This window comes from Centruroides sculpturatus, unplaced genomic scaffold, assembly GCF_000671375.1.
Source record: "Centruroides sculpturatus isolate CEXI.00-Female unplaced genomic scaffold, Cexi_2.0 scaffold2731, whole genome shotgun sequence".
Classification (NCBI taxonomy): domain Eukaryota; kingdom Metazoa; phylum Arthropoda; class Arachnida; order Scorpiones; family Buthidae; genus Centruroides; species Centruroides sculpturatus.
Window position 1 is genome coordinate 460 of NW_019386891.1, and position 14033 is coordinate 14492.

Below are 14033 nucleotides of genomic sequence, written 5' to 3' on the forward strand. Positions count from 1 at the left end.
TTCATGTACAGTTTTGTGTGTGTTTTCAACATGTCAGGAGTGAAACATAAACACGTTACTCTTTCATTAAATGAAAAATTAGCAGTGCTACAAAGACTAGACAAAGGAGAAGATTGTTTATTTTACTTTTTTCTGATAATCCGACCTTTTTTGCGTTCCGACCATACCNATTAGCAGTGCTACAAAGACTAGACAAAGGAGAAGATTGTTTATTTTACTTTTTTCTGATAATCCGACCTTTTTTGCGTTCCGACCATACCCCCAGTCCCAAAGGTGACGGATTAGAGGGGTTCTACTGTACATAGATACTCAACCAAATGATCTCCTTAAACAATTGTGCTATAAAGGTTATATCTAAATTTAAATAAGTCTGGAAGCAAAGACTAGCTTGGGGTCTGGATGGCACAACTGGCAAGCATACCATACGGCAAGTGGAAGTTGAGGGTTCATGCCCCACTCCAGGCTAATTCCAGATAATTCTACACTTTTAAATAAATTATTAAAATTATAATTATTGATTTAGATAAGAGATGGCACCCAATGTCTACCTCTAGTACCAAGTTAGTTAGTATTTGTTTGTGCTGTTCTTTTCATAATAATTTACTCAAAACAGTAAGGAAACATATTCATTTTTTTTATAAAATAAAAATATTTAATTTCTATGTATAACATCCTTTTAATCCAAAGAATTTTTAGTGGTAGACATTCTTACAGCATTTAAGATCATCTACCAAGAAAAATTCTTTGGATTAAAAGGACATTATACATAGAAATTGAATAAACAGCAATCATACTATATTAATAAAAATATTTAATATACAGTGTTTTTCAAAAGAAACATGCCAAAGGAGAATGTATGGAGTTTGTAGACAAAGTATCAGGAAACAAGTGCATAGTGTATTGATTACATGGTGCATCATTTCATATCTGCAATACATAAAATTAATTGTACAAAATTCATATGCATGATATAATCCCTTTCAACTAATGTAGGTCCAGCTGCATATGTAAATTCTATAACTTATATGCTGTGAGGCTTAAACTTGGTTCTTTTTAACACTTGATATGCAGTTTTATTTAAATAAAACTAAATACTACTATAAAAAACCCAGTAAGATGTCATGTTCATGTTATCATCTGCATATCATGTATTAAGAAGAACAAATTCAATTCTCACAACATACCAGTTAATTACAGAACTATGTAGCTGGACTATAATAATTGAAACTGACTCAAAATTTGTGTGTTGTCATGTGACCACATAAATTTTGTGCAAGTATAACTTCTGTTTGACATTATTGCAGAGCTGAAATGTTGCATCATATAACCAATATACTATACACTTGTTTCCTGAAGCTTTATCTACAGTTTCTCTGCACAATTTCCTATGGCATGTTTCTTTTGGAAAACACTATATATTATTATCCAAATTTTAATTTTAAAAATGAAAATTAAAAACAGAAGAAAACTTACGTTTCACAGATGTATCCAGAAATTCTTGAATGTCTTCAGTGGATGATATGTCAGACGCAAGAGCAAACATAAACTTTGATTCAATTTCTTTGAAAGACTGATGTAGAAGTTCCCTACGTTCTCTTAAATTCATCTTTACCAAAGATTTACCATTTAAATATAATAAATCGAATACAAATATGCATACTTGTATTTTTATTTCTGACTCAACGACATCCTAAAAAATTAAAAACTGTTTGCAAACTGGAACCATATATTCTGAAGTTATAAAATTCACTAAACAATGAATGTCTTGCAATTGCCAAGTTAGGACATTGTCCTAACACAATAACATTCAATGATTTTCAATTCCCTTATATAGTTTATGTTGTAAGACAGTAACATTGTAAAAGTTAGCACTGTTTAGTGGATTTTATTCTGATATGAAAATAAAAAAATTTTGTTTTACATTTATTATTTAAATTAAATATTAAAAACCTTTCTTTTTCTTGTACTGAGCACTTGAAAAGGAAGTATCTGTTTATTTTCTACATCCCAAGCAACGGCTTCGCTATCAATAATACATGACTTAACCTCTGGCTTCAAAACCAAAGGCATCCTACTGATAATGTCTGGATATTTTGAAGTGTTATTTTCCTGGTTTCGACTGTATATCTGAACACGTCCATCTTCTAAAACATGAATCTAAAAAAGTTTAGATAATAATTTGTTAATAAATTCCTTTTTTATTTGATAACTCATGCATTTAAAAAGTTTCATACTCTGAATTTTCAATATAGTTTTTGTGTACACTGATTGAAAATAAATTATTACTAAAGAATACAACTACCTTAAATGTATTGTCCTTATCTCAATCATTTCTAACTGTTCTTTTTATATTATACATACCCAAATTTTGGTGTTGTGTTATTTTTAGTATATTAAATCACCCTGCATAATGTCATTTGTTTCTATTTTTCTTTGCCAACAGGTTTGCAATTTGTCCTTTTTTGATTTTTGTCTGCTTGAGATCATATTTAAGGCCATAATTCCTCTATGACTGCACCAGAATGAACTAATATATGTGTGTATATGAAAGTGTTGATTCAGACTGGATGTACAGTACTTATATATGTACATAGTGTAAAGCAATGTTGTGGGGAGTAAGATCCATTCTAAGGAGCATAAAGATCTACTTATCAATTATGAATACTATTGCTTGCTTTGGAGTACAACTTTCATACATACTAATCAGTTTGGTTAGAATATCAATTATAATATAGCATTAAAAGTACTCATAGATTTAGTATTTATTTCTCTAAAGTTATTACATTTAAGTTATTGTTTTAATGATGTCATGATTAATGTACAGATGGTTATTGCTAAATTAAATCAAATTAAAATTTGATTTCCTTTAGCAGTGTCTATGTGTACTATTATTCTTTTGTTTTAGTTGAAAAATTATTGTGTACTATCAAACCATAGTTTTATTAAAATTAGAAAATTATAGTTCATTATGCTTTTGTGAGGGCCAGGATTTAAGAATGCTGAGATTTGAATATTTTTATTCATTTTCATCTATCATTTTTGTTTCAAAACCCAAAAACGATTTTATAAAAGTTATGGTTAACTCAAAAAAGAAAAACAACCGACAAATTTTCTCATAAAAATCGCTCATAAAACTCAATTCCCACGAAAATACTTCCTTGTAAAAGAAGATCTTCCTTGTAGAAGAAGATTGGTCAAAGAAGATCATCACCTGTGACGTACATGGGGAAATCTCGAGAAGCGAGCCCCCATATAAAAGGCAAGTGCGATGATGACACGGGGGAAAGTTATTTTTCTGTACTATGTGTGTGTGTGTGGATTACCTGCCTCTCGTCGCCACAGTCTTCGACAGACTTTACAATTCTGACTTTGAACTGAATTTCGAACCTGGGAAGAACGAGAATTTGGATCAACTAGACATCAATCTAAACATCAATGTTTATAACTAGAGGTATTTATTCCACTCGCGAGGATATGTAAGCTCTCTCTCGAATATTTCCAACTCGAGGTTAGAATTGTGACTAATATATATTTTGTCTGCTATCAAACCCGAAACTTATGAATTATACGGATTGAAAATCCTGAGAGGGAACTGTAACCTTGATTCCTAATTAATTATCTATGTAAAAATGTTCAACAATAAATGGGTATATTGTTAATGAACTTGGATTGGTGCGTGTTTCTTCCGGCATTATCATCTCCATACTGAACCAGAAGTCCTCGACGAGATCGCTCATGATAATTTTGTCCTCAATTAAACGCGTATCTATCCGCTAAGAAATTGATAGATTGGTGTCAGATCCTGACGGAAGAAAGGATTTAACGATCCTTAACTCTATAACCCTTTCGCTCAACAGAACCCATCCTTTGGACAAGAGAGACCGCACCTCAAGGTCTTGAGTTGAGTAAGAGATAGGAGAGTCAAGAACTCGTAAACGTCCTATCCCCAATTAGTCTCACACTTTCACAAAGTTTAAAGGTACAAAGCATTTATTTACAAAAAAAGAGGACATCTCAAAAAATTCAAGAACCATTGGTGTAAGATCTTCCTTAATTGTTTTGTTGTATCTGTTTAGGATATTTATGGTCTCTTTTTGGCATCAATACCTGTATACCTAAGAAGTATTTCTTGGAATAAATGAGAAAGTATGCCAATTAATTTTCTGTGATTAATGTCATCCATTGTAATTGGTATGGTTACTATTTTGTGATTGTTTTCATCATTAATTATTGCTGGACTGTTATCAACAAATGTATGATCTTCAGTATAATGTAGTATTTGTGCATTGATGTATCTGTTCTGAATTCTGTTCATTGGAATGTTTGAGTATTGTTTGTAAAATAAATTTGCTGTGTTTGTAATTGCTCTTTTTGAACACCACCCTTTTGTCTTTATATTTATTAAAATTATTATTTATAAAAATTTCTGAAACTATTTCATATATATTTATCAACATTTCACTTTATATTATAGACCAAATAATTAAATAAGTCCAGTCGCCCCCCCTATAAGATATAGATACGTTCCAATTTATTAGTAATCCGATTTCTTACAAGTCGTTCCAATCACAGCTGACACGTGTCAAGTTTACGGACTACGGCTGATTGAAAGGTTTTCTTCCATAAAATTAATCGATTCTACACTAATCCGACTCAATATTTCCAAAATACGTATATTTTTTCGTAGTTTTATAGGAATCGTAATTATAGGGACCGTAATTATAGGGGGGTCGACTGTAGTTAGAAATTACTAAATTTGATTTACAAATAAGTGATACAAAAAAAAAAATAAAAAGCAATATTGAGATTTACCTGTGCTCTTTCACCATCGTATTTAAATTCACAAGTGAATTTTGATTTTTCAAATCTATGCAATATTTCTTCAATTCCTTTGGTGGGATGAGCTAACATCGGCTTCAAGGGAATTCCGGGAGTTATGTGACAATGATCAGGAAGTGCTTCTAGACCTTCCGAAAGTAGGACAGGAATAATCAGATCATAACTAGGACACTCGCTAAAAAATACAATATGTTAGTGATTAATTTTTTTAAAATAAAAATTATATCAAAATTTTTTTAAATAGTCAATTACTTAAAAATAAGTCAATTATGAGATCTGAGGGTACATATTAACATACTATTGTTAGTAATGTGTTTCCTCAGATTTAATAATTGACTTTTCTTTTTATGTAATCCGTAAATAATACGTTTAATGCATATATCAGTACATAAGACCTAGGTTAATGAAACTTTTTCTAATTCAAAAAATAAATAAATAAATAAATAAAAATTTATTTGTCATTATGTAATTAGTTCAATAACATTATAATTAACAACAAGAAAAAGGAACAAAAAGGAATTTTCCTGCAATAGTTGCTCAGTAAGGAGTCTATAGTGAAGCCAAACTTTGACTTATTTTTCTTCAGTTTTCAAAGAAAATTTTTATTAATTAATTTTGCCGAGCCGAAATTTTTAATCATAGTTTTGATTTATTTAATTTAAAACATATGCTCTCTACCTCAAATAAGTAGTGTCTTGCCCCTGTACATCATACTTTTCCTTAAACAATAGAGTCGTGCTGATGTTCTATATAACACCTTTCTGGGGAAAATTTTTGAATTGAAATAATATATAGTTAATTGGGCCTCCTACTCTAAGGTTTCCATATCTGGTCTCAGATTTTATATAACTCCATTCTCAAGATTAAGAAAGGACAGACGAATGGACAGACATAAACTCCCACTGTTGTCCATCTTAAGTCTACAATTTTTTCAAATTGCAGCTCAATTATTTTATCTTCACCAGTGAATGACATGGTAGTAAGTTATTTATTGGACTAGTTAGATAAAAATGTAGTAAATAGTAAACGCTTTGAAAAAAGCATTTACTTTTTCATGTGTGAAAGAAGTTTACTAATAAAAAGGGAATGACTTGTAATAACCAATTAATTGAAGTGCAAAAGAGTGGGAGTGACCACTCCCACTCTTTTGCACTCTAATTAATTGGTGAATAACAAAACTGGACTGAGTTGCTCTCTTTTTATATATTCATCCGGTGTGGTGCAGTTAAGAAGTTTATTAATAGTAAATGCTGGAAACACTATCAAAATGGTGTTGCCATGTGAAGAAGGAAGCCAAAGATTTGCAAAAATGATCGTCTTTGTGAATGTTTTTAAAAAATATAGATTATTTTTAAACAAGTCACGGTTTTCTGCTATAAAAAGTAGTAAATAATAAATTTTCAGTTTTTCAACAAATGGTTGAAAAACTGAAAATAAATCATGTAACTGAGATGAATAAGAAACAGTTTATAAAGACGTTGAACAAGGTGAAAACTGGTTGACTTAAAAAAAAGAAAACAGATCTGAAACAGATTGAAAATGAACCAATTGTGCTAAAGTGGAAAAGGGCTATTTTTGATTTGATGGATGGAACTCTCATTACATAAGCCTTTGTTAAAGTGTTTTCCTTTGGGAGTCTTAGGATCATTGTAGGGAGTAAATGACCAAGTGCAATACTGCAACTAGTATATGGGAGTAGAAGTACATCTTTGGACTTCATCAAACTTTACATTTGATGTTACATTTCCAAATTCAACTGATGCGAATAAATCAAGGCCAACACGCATCGACACAAGTAAACTACTCATTGGCATTGCATTTGACCTGAATGTTAATCATTGAAGGACTCTCCTCTTGACAAAATGTCCACACAAAGGTCAAATTTCAAGATTTGCATGTATCCACAATACATTTTGAAACACTTTCACCAATTCTGCTTCGTAGTCTTGTTTTTGCTAAATGTTTTCAAAGACTTATCAGTTCTATGTTTGCAATAATTCAGTCAGTTACCTATTTAGCAGTAATGTACTATAACTCAGTTTTCTATAAATGATGCTGTAAAACTTTAAAATTACCCATTTAATTATCTTTTTGACAGCACTTGGCAGAACACTAACTTTGCAACTCATCTGAAATCCAAGATCTGATATATATTTTCAAAATATCAGAAAAATCAAAATATCATCATTTTAATTTTGAAGGAAAGGCCACTTCCCCTCATAACCAAGAAAGTAGAAGGCATTCCACGCCACGTTCTCTTCATAAAATCTGTACAATTTCTTAAAATTGGTACATACCATGTTGATTCTAGATGTATACTTCTTAATTTTTCTTGGCATTATTATTGGATACAACAAAGACATTTTCTCTAAGTTGAAAATCAAAAATATGTGAATATGAAGCCTTTTATCTGTGCTTTATAGTACAAATTTTTTACAGCAAATTTTTTACAACAAATTTTTTACAGTATTTACTTAAAAAAACAAAGCTTTTACTTATTTTTATTCACAGATTTGTGAACATTTACTAGTTTTAGCTCTTTATAATATGAAATGCTCTGTACTTTTATTATATTAAATATAAAGCAGAAAAACATTATAAAACTAATATTGTTCAAGTTTCACCTTTAATAATGCCATCTAGTATCAACGTACTTAACTATTTTGCAAAATATCTTACATTACTTTGACTTGTCCATAAACTTTATCTAATAAGAAAGATTCTTTAGAAAACATTACTTGAAAAAGAAGGATGTTGGCCATTATAATGCTAAGATGACTACATCTTAAATAATTAATCATGATTTGGTGCAAACTATCAATATTATAGGTGGAACCACTAATTATGATAGAAGATAGATGTATTGGAATAAGGGAAAAACTTACAGCATAGCTGTTAAAATTCAGTATTTATGCACCAAATATGCTACCAAACAGAAAATTGACCAGCACTGTTAGCAGGTTTTCCCAGTCTCAATTTCTACCTACTGCAAGTCAATGACATGAGTGAAAATTTCCAAATTCATCTTACCAAAGGATAGTAGAACTTTTGTTTCCATAGAAATAGTTTTAGAAAGGTTTGATTGAATCATATGAATCATACAATTTAAACTGATTATTACTGATTGCACTAATTCAAATACATTATAAATAAGTTATATTGTATTTTATTAATGATGAAACATAATTATGTTAGAAAATTTAAATGTCAGCTTAAAAAATAATTCTATTTTGACAAAGGTATGTTGATATGAAGCATGTCATAACAAAGTGTGTCACTTTCACTTAATTTTCAATATTCGATAAAATCTTTTTAAAGCTTGAAATTTGGCAATGTTAATATTGGTTTATAAACCAACACAGAGAACGGGTATAATGCGAGCTATTGGAAATAGCTATCACAATTAATCTGCCTGCAGCTGTTTTTAACTGTTCTGAAAAATTTATTTGTCAACTGAATTTTGGGCTATCCTAAATATATGAAAGAATTTCTCTGCACTTTACAGTATTCATCTTATTTTATTAAATCTCAATTTCTTAAAATTCTATTTTTATAATAATTTGTAATTATTACATAAAATATTAAAAGAGCCAAGATGTTGAACTAAAGAAAAGTTAGCTTCTTGATAACAAGCACTGAGTTCAGCGTTAACACAATCTTCTTATGTCGAAAGTACTTGCGAGATAAGAAAATTGTGTTAACGCTGAACTCAGTGCTTGTTATCAAGAAGCTATACCATTTTGGCATGAGTTTTTATTTATCTATTTCTATAAAGTAAAAGTTAATATGACTTACCAATAAGTTGATTTTAGAATAGCCACATTTTCTTCAAATTTTTTCTTAATACTTTCATTTGATAAACCTTTTAGTGAATTAAGTATTTTTGGTGGATATTCCTGATTTGGTGGTGTCAGCACAGCCGCTTGAGCCAAAGCCGAGAGTATGGATTGTTCAGCCAGGCCGACTCGAAGCTTACCACTTAGAGAACGAATGAGATATCTTGCTTCACAATGTCGACATGCAACAAACAATCCTTTAATCTTCTCAATCTTTTTATTCATCGACTAAACATCAAGTAATATTTTTATTATTATTAAATTTGTATTTGTAATACAACTTATCATAATCTAGTTACTATAATTTCATCAGTTATTATGTAATTTAAGTGATAATTAAACAACAGAGTTTCTGATTCAGGAATTTCTGAGACAAAATTCCTGAAAAATTTCAAAACTTTCTTTGTCTCAAGTCCTGGAAAAACAACTAGAGATGCAAGACTTTTATAAAACCTTTAAATATATCATAATATTGTTTTATGATTAGTTTCTGAGTATAACAATTTCATATGACTTCAAGCAGGGGAAAACAAAACAATACAAAATTTAGGAGTGAAACATTTTATGGGATTAAATGTTTTTTAGGACTCCCCACCCTATCATTTGATCCAAAATAATTGAAAAATGGAAATATGAATGAAAACATCTAGTATTTCCCATTGAGACTTTCTGAAAGTTTTAATGTTTATGGTTTTAAAAGAAACATATGACTAATATAAATGTAAACCAAGTGCAATGAAACAGCCACAGATAATAGAAATTAACAATTATTATTAAAGCAGTCCTTGTTAACCTTGATGAATGAACATGGTAAAACAATGTTAGCAAAATAGCCTCTCTACAGGCAATAAGTAAAGAAAGATAATTATAATAGTTGCAGCATCAATGCTTTTAATCTCCAATGTATTGTCTCCTCAATGATTTTTAAACATTACACTACTAAAATCAACAGAATACACATTTTTGATTGTAATGTTTAATATTTCACAAAGTTTCCCGACTTTTTTCAGGTTCAAAAAATTATCCAACCTTTCCAGACAAGTAGACACCATGTCTTAGTGTCAACAGGACAGGGTGACAGGAAAAAACATTTTAGTTTTCAAAAATAATTTAACTAAAATTAAACTTAAACACTCCAAAAAATTAATTTTATAAAATGAAAAATTAACTTACAGCATTTCCAGTCATTTTGGCAATGTCTTTCAGTTTGTTATACACTCCTGGAATTGTTAATTTTGGGGGAGCAAACATTATTTTTTGAGTTCCACGGCAATTCTAAAATATGGAGGCATATATTACCTCTATTAATAACATATTTAATATGAACATACTATATATTCTTTATTNGTTGATAAGTTTGGCTCAAAATATTTGATATGGCAAGCAATTAGCCAATGTGGATTGAAAAGTTTGTTAACAAAAGGAAATATTAGTGCTGAAATTTATATTAACGAATGTTTAAACAAAAGACTTCTTCCTTTTTTTTTTGTTAAGAAATTATGGTGGTTCTACTTTATCTTTCTGATTACAAATAAAAAGTTATTACTTTTTTGAATTTTACAGATTTCTATCATTATAGTCCTTAATAATATATCTTATTTCAAAACCAAATAAAATATACAACTGTTTGATTTTGAATGCTTGTTTCTACTGTTTCAGATTCTCAGATATTCATATTTTATCATTTAGTAATTTTGCAGATGTTTGATTTTATCACTTTGAATTTAAATATTAATTTTTGGATGATACAAATTGTATCTGACCACCAGATTTTAAATTGTAACTAATAAAAATAGTTTAATTTGTTGTAAAATAACCAATGTCCAAGTACTTATATGCATTAATCTCTATGTAAGATAATTATATATGAGAACAAATTAAAATTTGTTGATGTTTAATAAGTGTACACTTTTGTACACTTCAAAACATTTTTTCATACTCTTTGAAATTTTATCTACTGTTAGTTTGTTATGCTTCATATACTAAAAGCAGCATTTAACTTTGTCTCAACAATATTGCAATAAATGAGATTAAGCATTTTAGGTTTAATTTTAGTTTAAGTTTTTTATTCAGGGCAACTAACAAAGTGGTTAAACTATTCAAAAATGAGATCTTGTAGATCAACTCAACTTCCATAAAAACTCAAAAAAATTTAAACTAAATTTAATTAAAATACTAAGAAAAACTTCTCATCTATGAACATTTTCGTAATAAAAATAAAAATTTCCAAAATGAAATTCTTAACTAATAATTTATTTTTTAATCTAATAAAACTAATATTAACACTGTTAAAAACTAAACCAATCATATTTGTCCTAACTGTGAAATATCTCATAAATAAAAAAAATTTAAGTACATAACAACACACTACACTGGGATAAAGTAAATAAAATACACTAAACCAATAACTGATGTGAAAAAAAATAAAAATAAAAAATACAAATAAACACACAAACGTTTTCTAACTCCTTCCAAGTTCTTCAACAGGTTTTCCAACAGTTGTTAGGTGGAACATTTAAGCTTTTGGAATAATAGTCGAACATGATTTTGAAGAACTAGTACAAAATTCAAAACCTAGAAAGTCATGCACATGTATATTTGTGTTTAATCGAGATTCAATGAAAAGGTTAAGCTGCCTCATAAATGGTTAGAGGCAATGGAGATATTTAAAATTAATTTCACTTCATCATGCATATATTTCAGGGAGGAGATGGTTTTGTCGATGGCCTGGCAAGCTCTGCTTGACAAGATGGTTTAACCTTTTCATTGAATCTCGATTAAACATGAGTATATGCATGTGCAACTTTTTGGGTTTTGAATTTTGTACTAGCTCTTAAAATCCATGTTTAAATGCTATATTCTGAAAACTTATCGACGATCCATGTAATAAGTGTTGGAAAACCTAATGAGAAACTTGGAAGAAGTTAGAAAATGCTTGTTGTTTGTTTATTAGTATTTTTTTGGATCGGTTATTGGTTCTGTATATGTTATTAGATTTAAGTACACAATCTCAGCAAAAATCTTCATATGAAATTACTGATTAAATGGCTAAACAAAATTGATATGCCAAATAAAAAAGTTAACTTAAATATTTTTAAATGAAATAGTTAAATAGTAACCAAGTATGTTAACAAAAAATAATTTTACAGTTAAACATAATATCAATCTTAAATAATTAAATATATTTTTTTGCTATTTAATTTTGTGTAGTGTTTTTTTATACAGTGAGTGATTGGTTAACAAACATTTTGGATAATGAATACTTCCGTGAAACATTTTTATGTTCGGACAATGAATACCTGACAGAATAAACACAAGAAGAAGTGATGCTGAGTCTAAGATTTGTAAAACTATATTTTACTGGAACTGGAATCTACAAATGGTTTATGAAACGAGACTTTCATAGTTGTATACATGACTTTTTTTTGCACTAGTTAATTTCTATTCTCTGAATTTTTGTAAGTGCTTTTCTGAACTTTTTATTTAAAAAACTGATAATATTATGGGGCCTAAAAAGAGTGGCGTGTCAAAAAACTGTGTTCAATATAAAAACTAAGCAAGAGATAATAGCCAAGGTAGAGTGGGCAGATGTCTGATACTGTAGGCAACAGGTCTACAGTAGATACAATCTTAGCTAAGAAAGATATAATCAAAAAGACCGAGCAGATAAAGGAGTAACAAAAATCTCTTCTGAGAAACAGAGATGTAAAAACTGAATAGATTGCTTTTAGTTTGTTATTATGTTTGAATAAACATAGTAAGATAGTAGGCTATATAATTTTTTTATTTATTTTTTGGGATCTCCAAAACAAATTAATCAAATTCCCACAAAAATCTATGGTAAATCAATAATTAGTTAATGAACAATTCAGATAGCAAACAAGGTCTTGGAATGGATTATGTTCATTAACTGATGTTCATTATGTTCATTAATATTAAAGAAATATTTCATTCAAAAATATTTATATTTTACATAATTTTGATATAATTCTTCTAACAAGAAAAAATAACATTCAACTGCTAGACTCAAGAAAATAAATTACAGAAATCAAAATTTTTAGGCTTATTTAAAAGGTTACAGAAGTTTAAAACATTTGAATATTTGAACTTTCTGAATTTTTGTCATATTTTTCTTTATATACTTGGCATAACATTTCAGTTTAATCATTCTTCATACGTTATATATACATATGTATGCTGTGTAAAAAATCCTAATAATCTCTTAAAAATAATAATTAGGTCAGAGCAGATACAGTTTATGTGCATTTTTTTTAAACTTTTAAAGCAATGTTTGTCTCAAATTTCATTTTATTTCATGAAAAATTAAAACTATATTACTGTATTCTATCAATTCTAATGCACCATCAAATCTACAGAGCACACAACCACGTCCTGTGATAACTAAAATATTAATGAACATTTTTGGGCTTTGAGCTTAGCTACATTATTCATTACATTCGAAACCTAAAAAGGTAGTGTGAGATCTGAATTACCCCTGGGTCTAAATAACAATTTAAATATAACGTTAAAATTATAAAGTAAAATATTATTTCATTTTGGTGTGAAAATATCGTTTTTCTAACGTGGGAAACTGATAAAAAGAGCCATTTCCTTTAACAGAAGGAGACACATCCTTTTGTTTTCCACTTATTATTCACAAATCTCACCACACTGAGAATTATCGACCCCTCAATAATTCCCCTTTTCATCCGTTCACATGAGTAAAGACAAATAAGCTGACTGGTCATAAATCATGAGATATAGTCAAAGACCTGCATGATTCGAGGAGTACGTCGAAAGATCTCATAGGGAAAGGAGGTATCCCATATTTGCTCCCTAAGGCCAATGCCCTTAGTTAGGAGTACGAAAGGATCTCAGAAAAGACCGACGTAGTCCATATTTGCTCCATAAGGCCAACGTCCTTAGTCGTATCCAATCGAGTATAATAATGAGTTAATTTAGGAGAAAAAAAGGAAACTTATAATTACGGTGACCATACGTCCTTTATTTAAGAGGAGAGTCCTTTATTTCACTGCTCTGTCCTCTAACTTTATTTATTTTATAAAATAGGCATTTTGTCCTTTATTTTGTAAATTCAATGCAAAGTTTAAAAACTTTTTTAATAATATATTGAACAAGTTAGTTTCGTGTACGCCATCGCGATCAGTGTTGTCATCATGTCCATACGTTGCTACATAGAGCGCGGTAGTGCAGTGTGTCGCCAACCGAACGGCCCTTTGACAGTACCAAGGGGCGGACACTCTTATGGAGATTTTTGTGATAGTTTTTTAACTTTCTGGTTGGTGGATGATACACTTGGAGCGTTGGTGAGCATTCGTCGACACTTGTCGACAATCT

At 29.5% G+C, this 14033-nt stretch overlaps 1 protein-coding gene across 1 annotated transcript in view; it reads right to left on the bottom strand.

Annotated features, from left to right (window-relative positions):
- Positions 1-1177: 1177 nt before the first annotated feature.
- Positions 1178-14033, bottom strand: part of LOC111615892 (DNA ligase 1-like) — a 17524-nt gene continuing 4668 nt past the window's right edge. The window contains exons 3-7 of the mRNA XM_023357334.1: positions 9849-9950; positions 8635-8903; positions 4813-5014; positions 1951-2157; positions 1178-1690 (exon numbers count right to left, since the gene is read on the bottom strand). Of these exons, the coding sequence (XP_023213102.1) occupies positions 1439-1690; positions 1951-2157; positions 4813-5014; positions 8635-8903; positions 9849-9950 (1032 nt within the window). The 3' untranslated portion in view covers positions 1178-1438. The remainder of the gene's footprint in view (positions 1691-1950; positions 2158-4812; positions 5015-8634; positions 8904-9848; positions 9951-14033) is intronic.